The 18,950-nt window shown below is 50.4% G+C and overlaps 1 protein-coding gene across 1 annotated transcript in view; it reads left to right on the forward strand.

The window, feature by feature from the left end:
• CSMD2 (CUB and Sushi multiple domains 2) overlaps positions 1 to 18,950 on the forward strand; it is a 308,910-nt gene that overhangs the window by 33,882 nt on the left and 256,078 nt on the right. Inside the window, exon 2 of the mRNA XM_053998582.1 lies at positions 3,134 to 3,401. Within this exon, the coding sequence (XP_053854557.1) occupies positions 3,245 to 3,401 (157 nt within the window). The 5' untranslated portion in view covers positions 3,134 to 3,244. The remainder of the gene's footprint in view (positions 1 to 3,133; positions 3,402 to 18,950) is intronic.

An 18,950-nucleotide genomic window follows, 5' to 3' on the forward strand; every position in this document is an offset into this window, starting at 1 on the left:
GGATCTTAAATCAGCTCATCTCATCCCACCTTTCCCTATCCCAGGGACACATTTCCCCTATCCTAGGGGCACCTTTCCCTATCCCAGGGACACCTTTCCCTATCCCAGGGACACCTTTCCCCTATCCCAGGGACACCTTTCCCTATCCCAGGGACACCTTTCCCTATCCCAGGGACACCTTTCCCCTGTCCCAGTCACACCTTCCCCTATCCCAGGTAGCTCCAAGCCCTGTCCAGCCTAGTTTTGGACACTTCCAAGGATGGGACAGCCACAGGTTGCCTGTGCCAGGCCCTCCCCACTCTCACAGGGGAAAAATTCCTTCCCAAAATCCCACCCAAACCACTCCCTGGCAGTGGAAGCCATTCCCTGTGTCCCTGTCACTCCAAGCCCTTGTAAATTGTCTCTCTTCGTGTTTCTTGTTGGCTCCTTCAGGTCCTGGAAGTCACAGTGAAGTCACCTGGGAGCCTTCCTTCCCCCGGGAACAATCCCAACTCCGCCAGCCTTTCCTCACGGGAGAGCTGCTCCATCCCTCTGGTCACCTTGGTGTCCCTCAGGGACCCTGGGCTGTGACCCTGCCATGGCCAGGGGACACCTTGCCCTGTCCCAGCTAGCTCCAAGCCTTGTCCAGCCTGGCTTTGGACACTTGCAGGGATGGGACAAGCCCAAATTCCCCTGTGCCAGGCGCTCCTCACCCTCACAGGGCAGGATCTCCTCCCCAAACCCAGCGCACAATTCCTTGGCAGGAATCAGAGCCGAGTTCTGGCGAGGGACAAGCGGGCTCACATCCGCGGGGAATGTGGGAATATGTGGGAATAATGTGGGAATAACGTGTCACTGCAGCCCGGCTCGGCTGCGGGTGGCAGTGCAGAGCAGCGTTTGTGTCCCGGTGGGCGCTCGCAGGAATTGTGTGTGTAGGGAGAGGTGATCCCGCAAGGTGAGACTCGGGGTGAGAGACGGGGCTGGGAAGCCCAGCATCCCTCCCTGGGGGATGAGAATTTGGGGATGGCAGGGATGGTTTGTGCCGCGCTCGTGGCAGTTGTCCGTTCCGCCAATAAACGCAGTATTATTATTTTTTTTTTTCTTAATTATTCTGGAGACAGTTCAACCCCGAACCTCCGGGTTTTCTTTTTGGCGACGCAAACCTACCCGGGAGGAACCCCTGGATTTGAAATAGCTGCCATCCGATTGGAATAAAGTGGGATTGTGGCTCCTCAGTGCCTTTTTTTTTTTTTTTTTTTTCCTGCCTGTGGATGCATGCAGGGCTCTTTGGCTCAGCCCCTGCCCTGCAGCAGCCCCAGCGCAGCTTCGGCCGGGTGCGATACCGGGCTGGGGGACATCGCTGATGGAGCTGTGGCCCCCCGTGCCCGGAGCTTTCCCTGGGGGGAGCTGTGCCCGTGCACAATCGGCGCTGTTTGAATTGATGCTGCGGCTTCAACAGACATAAAGCAACTCTTTCATGTGCCAGCCGCGGTTGCCTTGGCTCTTGGCAGCGGCTCCCGGTGTGGGCAGTGCGAGGATTGAAATGCAGAGGGGACGGAGGGGAGAGACAAGGAGGATTGATCCCAGGGTGGAGGGACAGATCTGCGAGCCCTCGATGGAGAATTTGGTTTTTAGCTGTCAAATAAGCTCATTCAAGGCAACCGGAACGCGGCCCCAGAAGGGGGTTTTGCAGCGAGGAACTGCAGCAAATGCCAAGCCGGGGGAGCAGCGGGATGGGTGGCCAGGGGAGCCCCCGAGGTGGCCCCGGCGAGCCCGGGGGGAGCGGCCCGGGCCCGCTTTGGGAACCGCGGGCACCGGCCCGGCCTCGCATCCCGCGGGGAGCGGGGGAAATTGGGATGGACGGGGGGAAAAGGGGGATAACAGGGCTGGAGAGGGGGTGTGGGGCTGGCAAACACCCCCTGTTCCACAGGGGTTTGGGGGAGAGCGGCAGCTCCGAGCCTGTCACGAACGTAAAGTCGGTGCTTGGCGAGGAGGGAGGAGGGGGAGGATGCTCGAGCGTTCCAGAGTGCCTTTTTCTTCGTTATTTATTTATTTCCTTAAGCTCTGGTGTCATGTTCGAGTTGTTTTCCCTGTCCCTGGATCTGAGCATCATTAGCAAGATAATGAAGTTCCCGAATGTGGCGTTAAGTGGCTGCATTCCCATCCCTCCCTCCCTTTTCCCCATCTTGCCTGCAGCTCCAGGGACCGGCGTGCCGGGAGATGTTAAAACAAAAACAAGGGGAGGTGCTGCTGGTGATGGGGGAGAAACGGGGCTCTGCCAGCCCTGCCAAGCCCCACTCTTGGCTCGGGGGAGGGGGCACAGCCTTGCCCACCTCCAGGATGCCCCTGGACCAGTCCCACCAGTATCAGGGAGCCGTGCTGCGAGGACAAGCCACAGACAGGGAGAAGGGAGGGGAGGAAGGGGCGGGGGGGGGTCTGTCGTGATCTGTGTTTGCAACAAAATTTGCCTCATCACAAGAATTGTGTCAATAGCATCAGGTTGTTTATGGGGGGGAAGGGAGGGGGTGTGAATAACAGGGATGTGTGTGTGTGAGAGAGAAATGGGGGCTGGGGGGGCGGCTCGTTCCTTACCAAGAAACCTGGATATCAAAAATAAAAAATAAACACGCGGCTGGAGCCCTGGCTGGGTGCTTGGTTTGGGGTGGGTAGCACAGCATCCCACCCCCCCTCCCTTCCACAACACCCCCCCTGGCCCGGCTTCCAGAGAGGGAACAAAGCTCCGGGAACGATTAATCAAGTGGCTTAATAAAAAAAAAAAAAAAAAAAAAAAAAAAAAGTATAAATCCCTGAGGGCTGCGTGGTGCTGGTGGTGGTGCTGCTGCCGAGGAGCTGGCTCTGAGACAGCCACCGGGAGGGACGCGCCAGCCCTCCCCTGCTCTCCTCTCCTCTCTTCTCCTCTCCTCGCCTTCCCTCTCCTCTCCTCTCCCCGAGCTGCTGCCACACTTGGTTCATTCCAGCTGCAGAAGCTCAGAGCCTTCCATGCGGTGGGATTTTTTTTTTTGCTCTCCTCCTCCTGGGCTGAAAAAAAATTAAGGGAAAAAAAAAAAAAAAAAGAAATAAAAATCACAAGCCTGACCCGCTTCCCCCTCACCTCCCCCCCCCCCCTCCTCCTTCCTTTCTCCTCTTCATCCAGCCGAGCCGAGGACTATCCCAATCGCCGAGGGGAAGGAAAAAAGGGGGAAAAACCCAACAGCGGCAACCAGCAGACCCCCAGCACGCCCCATTCCTGCTGCTGCCCTTTGACATGCAACCTTCCCTGGGATGGGACCAGCCGGGATGCAGCTGCGGCTTCGGAAGGCACTGGTGGCAACTGGGGATCGTGGCTCTCATGACGGCGGAGGGGAGCGCCTGGAGCCGGGCGCTGCTGCTCTCCCTGGGGCTGCTGGCTGGATCGGCCATGGGTGAGTGCCGGGGGCAACTTCTGCACCAGCGTTCTCCAGCCGGCACCGGCTCCTGGGCTGGAAGGAGCGGCCCTGGAAGCCCGTGCGGGAAGGGGGGTGCGGGGTGGGTGCCACTGGGGTGGTGGCACTGGGGTGGTGGCACTGGGCTGTGTGCCACTGGGGTGATGGCACTGGGATAATGGCACTGGGGTGATGGCACAGGGCTGTGTGGCACTGGGGTGATGGCACAGGGCTGTGTGGCACTGGGGTGATGGCACAGGGCTGTGTGGCACTGGGGTAGTGGCACTGGAATGGTAGCAATAGGCTGTGTGGCACTGGGGTAGTGGCACTGGAATGGTGGCACTGGGGTGATGGCACTGGGCTCTGTGGCACTGGGGTGATGGCAATAGGCTGTGTGGCAGTGGGGTAGTGGCAATAGGCTGTGTGGCACTGGGGTGATGGCACTGGGATAATGGCACTGGGGTGATGGCAATAGGCTGTGTGGCACTGGGGTGATGGCACTGGGCTGTGTGGCACTGGGGTGGTGGCACTGGGCTGTGTGGCACTGAAGTGGTGGCACTGAGGTGGTGGCACTGGGCTCTGTGCCACTGGGGTGGTGGCACTGGGGTAGTGGTTACAGGCTGTGTAGCAGTGGGGTGGTGGCACTGAGGTGATGGCACTGGGGTGGTGGCACTGGGGTGGTGGCACTGGGGTGTCAGCACACTCTGCCCTGGCATCTTGGGCACGGCACCGAGGGGGTTTGGTTCAGACCCCTGGAGCTGCATCCTTCGGGAGCAGCAATTCTTTCAGCGCTGGCGTGTGATAAAGGGTGGCTCTCCATGATCTCATCCCCCTTCTCCGGTGGGTCAGCTTTGGGCTGATGATGTGCAGGATGACTGTGAAAAATGCCAGCACTGCTTTCCCCTCTGTCTTTCCCTGGCATCTTTATTCGGGATTTCACTACCCTGCTGCTTGCCCACCGCTGATAAAACAGATTTCTGGATGCCTTGCATGAAGATGGAAGCACTTTCCTCCTTTCCCTCCTGCCTTCCCAGTTGAATATCTCTTATATATGAGCTCGTTGGCCTCAGCATCCTGGTTTTTATGAAATATGCATGTTTGGGCTTGAAAGCAGAAGAAGACTTGAATTTGGGGGCAGTTTGCTTGTGTCTCCTACCTCATTTCCGCAGCTGCCCTTGCAGCCAAAGCAGATCCAGGGAGTGAAGTTTATTTCTGGTGTAAACAGCAAATATTTAGGGACTGTCCTTCTGTGTGTGTAGGAGGGGGAAGAGTGGGAGAGCCGAGTGCTTGGCAGTGCCTGCTCTCCACACTGTGCAGTGCCCCGATTTCCAAGTTTCCAAGTCCTGTTGTCTTGTCTGCTGTATCCTAGGCTGGAGGAATGTGTGTTTGGGTGTTGATGTGTATGAAAGCTCCTTGGGTTTATTTTTTTTTTTTTTGGTTTTTTTTTTTGTTTTTTTTTTTTTTGTTTTTTTTTGAGGAAAAACTTTATCTGGAATGCAAGACTGATTTTATTATGTAAGGCAGGTTTCCTTTCAGGGGCTCGGGGATGAGGATTAACTGCTGCTCCTGAGCACTCTTGCAGTGGAGCTGAGCAGTTCTGCTGACTGGGAGGATCTGTTAGGAAAGGCTGTAAACCCACCCAAAGAACCTACAGGTCCCTAATAAAGGCTGAATGCTTATTTTGGTGGCTGTTTTTCATCTCAGCATGAACATTCAGCCCGTGCACAGAGGAAAACCATTCCAGCAGCTTCTGTTGAGCTTTCCTCATGCGAGCAGACTGATGGAGAGATACCCAAATCTCAGATTTACTCTACCAGGGGCTTACAGCTTTTTCTCTTCTTCTGAGATGTCTGTGCCTTATTCATACTGGATCTCCCAGGCTTCACTCTGTACCTCGCTGAGCATTTAATCCTTTCTTCTCAGGCCCCTGGTCCCTCCTGTCTGCATTTTGAGCTCTCTGTTCTGGATCCTTCAGCCAGAGGTTGATGCCCTGGGTTGTTTTGCTTTGTGAGCAGAAGACCTGCGAAAGCTTTTTAGACCTCAGATGTTTTTTTTTTTTTTTTTTATCTGCATCAGAACCGGAGGCATTGATCAATAAGTTCTCCCTTTAGATTCTGAAACCCCGGCAAGGATGTTTTTGTGAGAGCAGGGTGCCAGCTTGGGCGCCAGTGCCTGGTACGCAGGGAGGGAGGGGAGGCACTCCGTGACTTTGTAGGGTCACGGAGGCTTTGGGGCGTGATCCCCGGCAGTCAGTTCAGCCTGTGCTGAACGCTGAACCCCTGTGGAACAAAAAGTTCCAGGAGCTCCAGGCTCGCCCGTTCCGGGGCTGTGCCGGCAGCAGTAGCCAGGAGTTCCCATAGTGTGGCAGCAGAGCCGTGTGCGTGGAGCCGTCAGCGAGGAGCCAGGCAGAAAAAAAAAGGGGGAGAAACCCTGCTCCCATCACATCAGCTGGGCCCTGCCCGCCCAGAAATGCCCTTCTGAAACCCTGCACAGGGCGTGGGGTGCCCGCAGGTGCTGCCGCGTCCCAGGGCAGGGTGACAGAGCTTCCCTTGGGGGAAGGATGGAGCTGGAACGGAGGGAAGGTGGTGCCTGGTGATGGGAAGTTTATTGTGGCGATGGAAGTGCTTTGGGAGGTTCTCCCTTGCCGTTTGAAGGCTGCAGTGGTGCTTTCATGTGGATATTCTCAGCTCAGAGAGAAAGAGAAAGGTTTTCTAACCAGGCAAGAGCCTGGGAAACAGTTGGGAAAGAATGTAAATAATTCTCTAATCTATCTTGTTATTCACATTCTTTCCCAACTGTTTCGCAGGCTCTTGCCTGGTTAGAAAACCTTTCTCTTTCTCTCTGACTGAGCTGAGAATATCCACACTTTCACAGGGATAAGATGGGCAGAGGGCACTGGATTTGCCTTTGGCTGCGGGTTGGTGAGCCCTGCCAGGCCTCTGGAGTGTGATGATTCTGGAATTGTGGCTATTGATTGTCAGTCAGGTGGGCACAGCAGTGCTGCTCACCCCTTTCTGGAGTTATTCTGGAATTCTGGAATTGTGGCTATTGATTGTCAGGCAGGTGGGCACAGCAGTGCTGCTCACCCCTTTCTGGAATTCTGGAATTTTGGAATTCTGGCTATTGATTGTCAGGCAGGTGGGCACAGCAGTGCTGCTCACCCCTTTCTGGAGTTATTCTGGAATTCTGGAATTCTGGCTATTGATTGTCACTCAGGTGGGCACAGCAGTGCTGCTCACCCCTTTCTGGTGCTTTCTGAGGAATCAGCTTTGCTCCAGCACTGCAGGGTGCATTAGGGGCATGTGTGGGCCCTGTGTGTGTGGATAAACATCGATAAAATACATTTTAATGGCCTATTATAAAAGGGTCTTGACACCATTATTTACACACTGTGCTTTATTAGTCAGCACCTTGCTTGGTCCTGGGTTAAGGGAGGATGCACCAGCTTGAAACATCAGCTCATCAATTTTAAACCCCTGTAATTTTCTTTTTTCTCGATGGAAAACAGTTTTTGCCAGACTTCTCCTCTGAAGAGTGGATGAGCAGGAAGCTGCTTATGAAATTTTGTTTATGAATTTAAGATGTGGGCAGGAAGAGAGGGCAGAGGAGGTTTCATTGCAGACATCTCCGCCTGCACGGATAATTCCACTCCCCTGAGGGACCACAAGGGGTTAAAGAACATTCCCAGCTGTCCCGTGTTTTTAATTAGGTGTGGACCAGTGCTAGAAATGTGAGGAGAAGGTTCAGTAGGAGGTGCAGTCAATAAATCTGGTGGGGTCTGGAGCAAACTTGAATTAAAGACTTGAGCTGGAGACTTTTCTGTGCAGAGGCAGAGAACACGGAAGGAGATGCAGGAAAACCAGAGCAGATTCCTGGTTTGAGCAGCACCTTTTACAGCCTGTGAAGCAGGTCCATACCCTCGCTGTGCTTCTCATTTCAAAATGTTGGCCCCTTTAGTTCCTGTTCAGGATGTTTTGGATCCATCCTTGCCTGTGGAAGGTGATGTTGGCTCCTGCTGTGGGTAAATGTAGGTTAGAGAGCACCTGAGGTGGTTTTTTTTGGGAATTCTCCCCAAAAAGTCCACTAACTGAAATAGGATCCCACTTCTGTTCAGACAGAGGAAGACTCGAGGCTGTTGGTGAGGAAGGAGGAGCTTGTGAGATTCCAGGAGTTCTGGGAGCACAGAGGGCTCCCAGATGAGCCTGCCCAGCTCCCATTAATGAGCACCGAGGCCTAACGAGCTTTCCTGAGCCCAGAGCGAGCTCAGGGGCTGGGGCTGCACCCCCACGTGTGCACTGATGCTGTTAAATCATCCCTTTATTTTCTTCTCCTGTCTTCAGCCCCCACTTGTGAGTTCCCAGTGAGGAACATTCCCCATGGAAGTGTGAGGGGGGAAGAAGAGGCCTTGCTGAGCCAGGGCTCTGCTGCCAGCTTTGTTTGGGGTGTTTGGCCCACAATTCGGGGAATCACAGAACCATTCCTGGTTCTGTGGCCTGGAAAAGGCCTTTATGGTCACAGAAGCCATCACCAACCCAGCAGTGGTGGGTTCTGCCCATCCCATCCCCTGTACCCATCCCACTGTGTGGGGCAGACACTTCTCTGTGCTGGAAGTTGTTCCTTGCCTGTCACTCTGGTTTTTTTTTTTTTTTTTGTTTTTCTTTTCTTTTTTTTTTTTTGGTTTTTTTTTGGTTTTGTTTTGTTTTGTTGTGTTTTGTTTTTTTTTTTTTTTGCTGTGGCAGCTGAAGAACATCTCAGCTTTCCTCCCCAGCCAGCTGTGCTCATCTCTTTGATCCCTCCCTGGGAAATTCTGGGTCCTGCTGAGCTGTGCCCATCCCTGGGATCCCTCCCTGGGAAATTCTGGGTCCTGCTGAGCTGTGCCCATCCCTGGGATTCCTCACAGGGAAATTCTGGATCCTAATGAGCTGTGCCCATCCCTGGGATCCCTCCCTGGGAAATTCTGGGTCCTGCTGAGCTGTGCCCATCCCTGGGATCCCTCCCTGGGAAATTCTGGATCCTGCTGAGCTGTGCCCATCCCTGGGATCCCTCCCTGGGAAATTCTGGATCCTAATGAGCTGTGCCCATCCCTGGGATCCCTCCCAGGGAAATTCTGGGTCCTGCTGAGCTGTGCCCATCCCTGGGATCCCTCCCTGGGAAATTCTGGGTCCTGCTGAGCTGTGCCCATCCCTGGGATCCCTCCCAGGGAAATTCTGGGTCCTGCTGAGCTGTGCCCATCCCTGGGATCCCTCCCTGGGAAATTCTGGATCCTAATGAGCTGTGCCCATCCCTGGGATCCCTCCCTGGGAAATTCTGGGTCCTGCTGAGCTGTGCCCATCCCTGGGATCCCTCCCTGGGAAATTCTGGGTCCTGCTGAGCTGTGCCCCTCCCTGGGATCCCTCCCTGGGAAATTCTGGATCCTGCTGAGCTGTGCCCATCCCTGGGATCCCTCCCTGGGAAATTCTGGGTCCTGCTGAGCTGTGCCCATCCCTGGGATCCCTCCCTGGGAAATTCTGGGTCCTGCTGCTGCCAGGAGCAGCGCTGGGTGTTTGCTCCTCTGCTTCCCCGTGTCAGGAGCTCCTGGCAGACACCAGGGTGGCAGAGGGGGGTGGGCTCCAGGGGTGGGTTTGTGTCCCAGCTGTGGCTGAGCCGTGCCAGGGGATGGCAGTGCTCTAGGGGATGTGTCCCTGTGCAGAGCTGAGCATTCCTCCCTGCCCTGCAGCCAGGGAATGCTCCCTGCTCTCGGCCCAGCATTCCAGAGATTTCCAGCCGTGGGATGACTGCGTGCTGCTCGCTGCCCTTCTCTGGTTTCCGAGAGCCCAGCTGGGTGGGAAATGCCAAATTTCACAGCTGTGCTTCTGTTCCTGCTGCTGCCCTCCCAACCCCTGCCAGAATTTGGCCTGGATCTTGACCAGAGGAAATTGTTATGATAATGTTGAGGGTTAGTTGGGGGCAAGGTCAGGCAGCCTTAACTGGTTTTGAGCCCATAGCATTGCAAGAAAAGTCCTTTTAACTCCATTTTTATCAAGAGGATCCTGAGACACAGGGCTGGAGTAATTTTTCACAGGCTTTAGTGAAATTATAACAAAGCTCTGTTTAGCTGAGTGGATTTTAAATAATACTTCTTTACTCTCCTCCATGTTTCTAGGCATTGGGAGGTTCAGACACACCATGAATAGGCCTAAATTTAAATTAGGCTTTTTTTTTTTTTTTTCCCCAACAGAAAATAGAGCAAATTCAAATGGAAGGGGAGAGATAAGACTTTAAGGGCTACAAAAAAAAAGGAAAATGATTAAGTAGTAAAGATTCTCTACTGCTGGAGTTGTTGAGTGCAGCATTGAGCTGTCTCTTTGACACCCACAGCAGCCAGAAATGTCAGAGGCGGTGGAATCCCATTGATTGGCTCGAATATCCAGTGAGGAATGACGGGAAGGGAAAGGGAATCAGGCTTTGAGGGGAGTTTAAACCAGGTGAGGCTTTTTGCTCCACCTGGGAAGGGGTGGGAACCATCCCTCCTGCCTGCTAACTGAGGATTTATGGTCCAGTGTCGTTGTTGAGGCAGGACGGGAACGGAAGAACTCCAAGATCAAAAGGCGAGAAGAAAACCTCTCCTGATTTATTTCAAATACATCGCTCTTTTACAGAGAGCATCGTGCAGACCAATTTCATTGGTCTTAAATTAAAAACATCTCACACCATTGGTGCGCTCTGAGTGACGCATTGTGGCAAGACGTATCTATAAACAATGTGAACAAGAGAGAGAGAGAATTATTTACATTCTTTCTCAACTGTTTCCCAGGCTCTTGCCTGGTTAGAAAACCTCTCTCTTTCTCTCTGACTGAACTGAGAATACCCACAGTCCAGCTCAGTATTTGAGGTTGAAATGTTTCCCTGAAGTCACTTCAGTGAGAGCTCCAGCGTGTGCAGTCCATCCTTGTCCTGGAGATGTTGCAGGGCAGGAGCCCAGCAAGGGAGGCTCTGACCCCACCCCAACCTCTGAGAGCAGAGACAAATCCCTAACAAATAACTCAGCCTGATCTCCAGAGGCTCCTTCCAGCCCAAACCACTCCATGGAATAATTCTGCTTCATGGAGTGACTTGCACGAGGTTGTCTGGGGAGTTTGGGGCAGCTCAGCCTTAACCACAGCATTGCTTTTCCTGGTTTGTTCCTCAGTTCTTCACCAGGAAACATGAGGCTCCTTGCTGTGAGGTGATTTCAGTGCAACTCTGTTCCTCTGGTTTTTTTGAGAGTTTTAAAGTTCTTCTAAAAGTTTTTCTATGCCTTCTAATATCTACATATTTCTACTGAATTTTCTCACACCGTTCATGTAACCAATGATTGTTTTGCATTCTTCTTCGTGAGAATTGATGGACTGTTGGTTTGACCAGTGTGGTTGGAGAGGTGGCAATTTCACCCTCCAAGCCACTGTCACTTCTGCTATTCTATATGTAGTGGAGTCAGAAAATTAAATGCTCTCTCCTTCCCCTTTTGCATCTGGCGTCCGTGGGTGAGTTATTTCATGTCGTAGTGTGACACAGCTCCAAGGTTGTTTCCTGCTCCGAGGAGAAGGCACTGCCAGTGGAATTGGGGTGTGGAGATGAGCCCAGTGGTAGCAGCAGCCACAGTTCTGTGCTCACACAGCGTTCCTGGGCGAGTGGAGTACAGTGCAATTAGGGAAAAATCTCTGCTTGCAATAAGCAGGATGCAGTGCAGGAATCTGCAGAACCTCTGTGCTGCCTCCGTGCTCTGCAGTGGCAGCCAGGGCTGCTGGTGGTTAATGTGTAATTGGGACAATCCCATTGATTAAAGGAATCAAATTAACTCTTGTTTCAGTGTCTTGGCTCCACGGACACAGCCAGAATGGAGACTGCAGGGAGCTTGGATGAAATTATTTTACACCTCCCTTGCATGAAGGTGGAAGAGAGTTTTTTGGGTGGTTTTCCCTCTTTTTTCAGTGGGATTTCACAGTGGTTGTGTGGTGATTCTTCTTGCCAGTGCCAGGTGCATTCCCTGACTGAGCTCTTTGCAATAACTTCCAGTCCTTCCAAGGCACAGGCATCACTTGTAGGAATAAACTCGCTGCTTTTGAGTGCACAGTTGGGTTTGATGGATGGAAGCAGAACTGGGGGCTGTGTCAGAGTCCTGCTGGTGCTGGTGATTCCCGAGGGGGCAAAAAAAATGTGGAGTAAGGAGATGTGATGCTGTGACTTCCACTGGAAGAGGATCTTGTAATAACTCTGGCTGCGAGGGAGGTGTGGGATAAGGGAGTAATTACAAAAATCAAATCCTGCCCCATTGCTGCCTGCAAAGATCTGCTGGGAAATGATCCCCTGGCCTGCATTTTGGGGGGGGAAGGTTTGCAGAGGGTTGCAGGAGGTGGAACAGGGTGCAGAAACACCCGTGCAACCCCTGGTGTTGGTGTGTGAATTATCAGCAGTGTCATTACCTGCCCAGTGAGGGGCAAACACCCAAAATCCCGGGATCAGTGAGGTTGGAAAAGCCCTCCCAGGTCACAAGAGTCCCAGCTGTGCCCAATCCCCACCTTGTCCCCAGCCCAGAGCGCCGAGTGTCACATCCAGGCCTTCTTGGACACCTCCAGGGATGAGACCCCAACCTCCCTGGGCAGTTGTGATGCCTGAGAGCCCTTTCCATGCAGGAATTCCTCCTGGATACAACTGGAGGTGGCCCTTGTGTGGCTCTGGGAGCATTCTAAACTATCAACAAGTATTGTGTGTAATTCTGGAGTGCTGGAGGACTGTGGAGAGGTGGAAATCACAGCCCAGAGGGGCTTTCTTCCAGTGCTGCTGGAATTCTGCTTGCCAAGCAAGGATTGCCTTAGGAGAACACACAAAGAATGCCACCAGTGCCACCAGAGCCAGCCTGGTTTGTGTGGGCACCACCTGGGCAAGACTGGAGCTGCAGCCAAGTCCTCACCAAAAAAAAAAAATAATTCTCAATCCTTGCTGGTGTTTCAGCTTTTTCCTTTGTTAATCCTGGGTGTCCTCAGGATTAACTCTCCTCTTTCCATCCGACCAGCAGGAAATCCGCAGCATCCCATTTCCTGCTGGTGAATGTTTTCCCCTTCCCTCCTCATAAAAAGGCATTTCCACTCCTGCTTCATTCCTGGGCAGAGCAGTGGGTGCCCCAGGAGGTGCTGGAAGTCAGGGAAGGAGGCAGGAGCAGGAAGGCCTGGCCAAGGTCACCCAGCAGGAGCAGCCTGGATGTCACTCCTGCGTCATCCCACGCCGAGCACCAGCACGGGAATGTGATGCTGCAGCTCCTGAGGTGGTTTTTGAGAAGCCTTCCTGCTGCAGATGAGGTTGGAGCTGTGTCTGTGCAAAGGCATTTCACAGTGGTTACACTGGAACAGAACAATTCCTGCACCCATTTATCAAAATGTCTGCGATTCCCATTTCCAGACAGATAAAACAACGGCGAATCTCAAATAAAGGTGTCTTTGTCCAGAACACTTTAACACAAAAGGAAGGGGAGATTTGTTCCTCTGACCTCTGGAATGGGAAGTCTCTTTTGTCCTGGTGAAATTGCTTTATTTGGGTTTCATCCAGCTGCCTTGCACCTACATTTGTTTGAGTGCAGCATTTTAGCTGGCCCTCAGCTGTCACTTCAGTGCAGACCGAGGCACGGTCACAGCCTGATAATCCCGGCCCCAGCTGCATTGGAAGGTGCAAGGAGGGCTGGAATAGCCAAGAAAGATGAGTTAATCACAGGCAGAGCATTAACCACAACTGGGGATTTGCTGCTTCAGTGCTCTCCTGTTATTTGCACACTCCCCTGACTTGCAGGAGTTGTTAGAGCCCTGCTCCTGCTGCCTCCCATGGCTGGGGGGCACTGGGGGATCCGTCAGGGTGTGAGCCTCACTCACTCTGCTTCCCTTCCCCATCCCTGCAGCAGGGATAAACAGAATTTGCAAAATCATTTACAGATTTATTCTGCGAGGAGAGATCTTGGGATGTTTGTGAGGAGCTTTCAGCAGGTACAAATTGCACGAGGTTGATTAACTGCTCAACTTTCATGTGCTCTTGGTTCTCTCCCTTGATTGCGTGGAGTGAATTCAACCATTTCATGTACAACTTGGGATTAATTGTGAATGACATTTTGAGGTGAAAGTTGTCTGTCTGCTACTGAACTTTAAGTAGTATTGTCAAAAAAAGTCAGGAATGAAACCAGCTGCAGTTTCTGTTGCAGGGAGGATTTGCACTGCTCCTGTAATTCGTACAGAATTGCCTTTACACGTTTTATACCTTTAGATCCATGTTTTATGCAAAGACTGCAGCTTTTAAGAGCAAAGTGTGCTCACTAGTGATGGGAAGGTGGGAGGTGTGCACTGAGAATTTGCCAGATGCATCAGGGAATTGGATCCTGGGCTTTAGAAAAGCAGGATATTGGCAGAGAGGATGGTCTGGACCTTCTGATTTTAACCTGCCACACACACAGCCTTTGAAGCAGTTGCTTAAATTATGTGAGCTCCAGCTTCTTGTCTGTGGAGGGGGGAAAGTAGTGCTGTACTAATAGTATTATCTAATTAATTATGAAGATGAATGCCTGCAGGATGGCAGAGATCAAATGGAGAACTTGTTTCCTTGTTACGGTTCCTGTTATTTATCAGCAGTTTATCAATATTTTGTTTAGTTAATTTAGTGAAAGCAGAGTTTGAAATAAGATTTTTTTTTTGCGTGTGTGTGGCATTTATGTCATTACTTTTGGAGTTGTATGGCCTGAGGTGGAGCTTATTCCCTGAGAAAACAGGATTTTAGGCACGGCAAGTTTGCTGAGGAGCTTTGTGGTGGGGAGTGATGTGTTGGGGTGTAGTGGCTCACACAGGGCCACATCCTGTCCCCAATCCTTCCCCTTCCACGTGTTTAAATCCATGAATCCCAGCTGGATTCTCCCCTCTTCTCCCTGCTGCGGGCAAAGGAGGCTCTGCACCTTGCAAGGGCTGTAAACTCAGGGGTACAGAAAATTGCAGCTCATTGCTTCTCTGACAAAGGCACAGATTCAATGTTCCTTTCCCCTTTATCCACCAAATAATAACACCCAGAAAAATACATTTCCTCCTGGAAAGGGGAGGAAAACATCCCATCCTGCAGGAGGATAATGGAGCTGGTGCGTTTCCAAAGGCGATGCCATTTTTAAAGGTGCTCCTTGCATCCCACAGCATATTGTTTATATCCCTCTATTGTTGTTTTGTCTCCATTAGGGAAAGGTTAGGCACGGATCCTGGACACTGGGCAGCTGCCAGCAGCATTCCCCAGGGGCTCTCATTAAAGTTAAGCACCACTTGGGCTGTTAATATTAAAATAAGGTCCACCTGCTGGAATAATGAAGGGTTTGAAGGATGGGGAGTTTGTCCCTTATTGTGTGGGGACTTTTTTTTTTCCCAGAGATGCCTTAGGCTTTTAGGTTTTTTTTTTATTTTCCATACATTTGTAATCCTGCAGTTCTTTTCGTGTATAACTCCAAACTCCATCTGCAGTGGGAGCTGCTGCTTTCCCGTTTTGGTTAGACACAATGTCATGGTTTGGCATGAGAGACATGTAGGGAGGTGATGCAAACCTCAAAACCTCAAAATTAAAACCTCAAAACCACTGCACACAACAATTCCTCTCCAGGCCTGGCAGTCAAGGACCCCTCACTGCCTCAGGCCCCCAGAGATGGAAACAAAAGTGAACTGGGGGCAGCAAACTTGGGGTCAATGACTTCATTACCTGAAGCTGTAATTGGAATTAATTAACCACCCCCAAAATGCAAAAAGCCCAAAATTATAAAAGTGTGAAAACTTTTCACTTTTATAAAGGGTTTTGTAAAAACCCATCATCCATTTTTTGGGTGTAGCCCCTGGGGGAGCTTTGTCTGCCCTAAATGCCCCTGAAGTCCCTTCAATAAATATCACTGCTTTTTATTCCCTTAATTTTGTCTGGCCCCTGGTTTTGGGTAGCCCCAAAAGGCATCACCAGTGTTGGGCCTTCCTCCCCAGGGTTGGGTTTAGCCCAAGCTCGGAGGGCAGCAGCCCTGCACTGACCAGAAGGACAATTCTCTCCTCTCTGAGGCCTCCACGTCCCTCTCTGCAGGCTCTGGTGTCCAGTCCTGCAAATTCTGCAGCTCTTCAAAGAATTGGAAATTGGAATTTCTCTGCTTTGGTGGAGGCTTTAGTGAAAATGTGTTTTTAAAAGCCCCCTCAGAGCTCCTGTGCTGAGGGAACAAGGTGTGGGAACGTGCCCATGCTGTCAGTGGAGCCCGGAGAGAAAACCCAGGCTGGGTTTTGAGTGAAGTTCTTTGGACTTGATCACAAAGGGAGAAAGAAATCCTTCCCTGGGAGGGTGGGGAGGGCTGGGACGGAATTCCCAGAGCAGCTGGGGCTGCCCCTGGATCCCTGGAAGTGTCCAAGGCCAGGCTGGAGCAACCTGGGATGGGGTGGGATTGGATGGGGTTTCAGGTCTCTTTTGGATGGGACTGGGTGAGATTTAAGGTCTCTCTTGTGGGACTGGGTGAGATTTAAGGTCTCTTTTGGATGGGACTGGGTGAGGTTTCAGGTCTCTTTTGGATGGGATTGGGTGAGGTTTAAGGTCTCTTTTGGATGAGATTGGGTGAGGTTTCAGGTCTCTTTTGTGGGATTGGGTGAGGTTTAAGGTCTCTCTTGGATGGGACTGGATGAGATTTAAGGTCTCTTTTGGATGGGATTGGGTGAGGTTTAAGGTCTCTTTTGGATGGGATTGGGTGAGGTTTAAGGTCTCTTTTGGATGAGATTGGGTGAGGTTTCAGGTCTCTTTTGTGGGATTGGGTGAGGTTTAAGGTCTCTCTTGGATGGGACTGGATGAGATTTAAGGTCTCTTTTGGATGGGACTGGATGAGATTTAAGGTCTCTTTTGGATGGGACTGGATGAGGTTTAAGGTCTCTTTTGGATGGGACTGGATGAGATTTAAGGTCTCTTTTGGATGGAACTGGATGAGATTTAAGGTCTCTTTTCAGCCCAGAGCATTCCAGGATCCTGTTTCTAACTTTGCCCTGCTGTCTCACTGTCCCAGGGCCCTTCTCCAGTGGCACAGGCAGGGCTGGTTCTGACCCTGGGCAAGATTTAAGGTAGAAAAACCAACCCTGCGAGGTCCCTGCTGTTGTCACCTCTTGGTAAACACCTGCACTTCTTCCTACTGAATGAACTAATTTTATTTAATAAGAGCAAGTTCATTTTGCTGGATTTAAAATGCCGGCTTAGGGGAGGCTCTGTCATTTGTTCCTCCTGGGAGCACTTCCCAATCTCAAATTAGAGAACAAATGATGACCTTTTTTTTTACCCAGGAGTCCAACACTGAGGGCTGTTACAGGGAGTTTTTTGCCTTTTCTTCCATGAAACGCAGTTAACAAATGAGACTTTTGACAAAAAATCCCCAATTTGAAGGTACAAGTCGATTCAATTCACCCCCTGTTAGCTCCTTGATTGAGAGCTATGTAGATTGAAGAAGAAAGGTATTGATCTGCTTTGGGGATTGAAAACTAAGATGAAGTGGAATATGTCTGTGGGTGAAAATGAGGTTTTAAATGGATGGAGGAGGCGAGAGAAAAATAAAATACAATGTAATGTTAATAGGAGGGAGTTTTGGGTTTCTCTGGTGGTTATACAGAGGTGGAGAGGTCACAGGATGCAGAAATTGTACAAGTCACGGAAAATCAGTGCTTGGCACAAGAGTCTTTCTAAATTGGGTCAAAACAGAACAAAAAAAAAATCTGGTTTTGGGCTGTCAGAGCATCCATCAGCTCCCAGGTTCTGTTTGGACAGAGGGGCATTCCTTGTTGAACAGAGCTCACAGCCTGCAGTGCCCACGGCTGGTCTTTAACATCCCTTCCCCTTCCAAACCATTCCACGATTCCCTGAAATAATAATCGAGCTTTTGCCATTGTAAACGTGAAATTCACGTCTAAATGGACTGAAAAATTCAGTATAATTGAAATGATTCACTCTTTTCTCCAGATAATCTGGTAGGAGCCTTTTGTAGCTGTTATTCTTTGGGGCATGTGACGAGCTTGTTTTTTTTTTTTGGCTCATTGGGTGAAGTGAATTATTAACTTTTATTTATTAACTTTCCTCTGTACTGTCAACTCCAGGTGACTTTCATTGATTGCTCAAGGTGACAAGGAGGCATTAGGTAATAAATATCAAGTGCTGCAATACTTAAAGGAAGTGAATATGAAAGTGCTGTTAACGGAATCAAGTAAAAATTGGATTTATATCCTAACAAAAATTCCCAGGAGAAATTGCTTTCTGTTGGACTCTTTTTGTAATTCAAATCCAATCACACAAGTGTGAGCTGCTGTAATACAATTGCCTGGCAGAGGGGTTTGTTGGAAGATCTCAGAGCACTTGTAAACACACAGAACATTTCACTTGGCAGAGCGTGGGGAGATGAGAACGGCGGTGCAAGAGTGAGGAGCTTTTAACAAGTGGAGTCTCTGCTTGTTCCGAGGGATATTTTTAATTTAGTTCAGATCTGGAGGTGTAAGATGCTGGGGATGGCAGTGCATGAAGTGGTTTCTTCTGTTTTGGCTGCTGCAGAGCTTCTCTGCGTCCCTGGGGGCTAAAAAGGGTCTGTGGCCTCTCCTTAAGCACCAAAAGGGGACTCGTGTCACTTCTGGGCTTTTAGGGAGTAAAAAATGCGTGAAAATACGAGCTGGTTAATGAATTGATGTGTGAAATCTAAGTTAGAATCCAAAACTTGGTGGGGAGGAGGAAGAAACCCCATGGAACTCCCTCAGGTGAAAAACTTTTCAGCGCTGTCCCCACTGTGCTCTCTTCAAGCCATCAGCTCTCCAGCAGGGACAGGATGGAATTGTAGATACTGTGAGAATTCCAAGGGCTTAGGGAATTCTCATCCTTAGGGAGATGGGATTTGAGGCCCAAGATCTCCCTCGGGCCATGAGGGAACATTGAATTTTCCAGCTGGACACGGAGCTCCAGTGGCAAAGGGAATTCGAGCTGGTTTTAAGTGTTTAATGGTGATAAGGGGAGACCAATAATGAAAGATTTTCAATGAGGAATTCTTTAATTTTGGCTCCACTGTGACTTGGGATGGATTTCACCTTGAACCTTACTTCACCTTCTTCAATTTTTATTTTCTTTTTTTGAGATAATCCTAACACCCGAGATGAAAATGCCTTTGAGCCCCCTGGATAAACCATTTAAATGCAAATATTATTTTACTGCAAAATAATTGAAATACAAATTGAAAAAATTGTTTTGGCGATAATAATTAGCACCTTGTAAATGAGACTGAGTAAAAATGCTGCACATGAGTGGGAGTCCATTTGCAGACACTGGGGAAAAAAAAAAAAGTTTTCCATCAAATTACCTTCTGTTTTCTGAGTTTAATTTCAATTGGGGGTTGAGATGATCTGTGTCATTTTTACAGATATCTGCAGTGGAGGTGAGAAAAAATGAAATCTGCAGTGTTGTTCATCGTACAGAGAAAACAAGAGTAAAATTTTCAGAAGGTTTTGAATCAGGCTGAACATTTTAATTGAGGCTCAGACTCCCAGGACAAGA

The sequence above is a fragment of the Vidua macroura genome, chromosome 25 (genome assembly GCF_024509145.1).
Source record: "Vidua macroura isolate BioBank_ID:100142 chromosome 25, ASM2450914v1, whole genome shotgun sequence".
Classification (NCBI taxonomy): domain Eukaryota; kingdom Metazoa; phylum Chordata; class Aves; order Passeriformes; family Viduidae; genus Vidua; species Vidua macroura.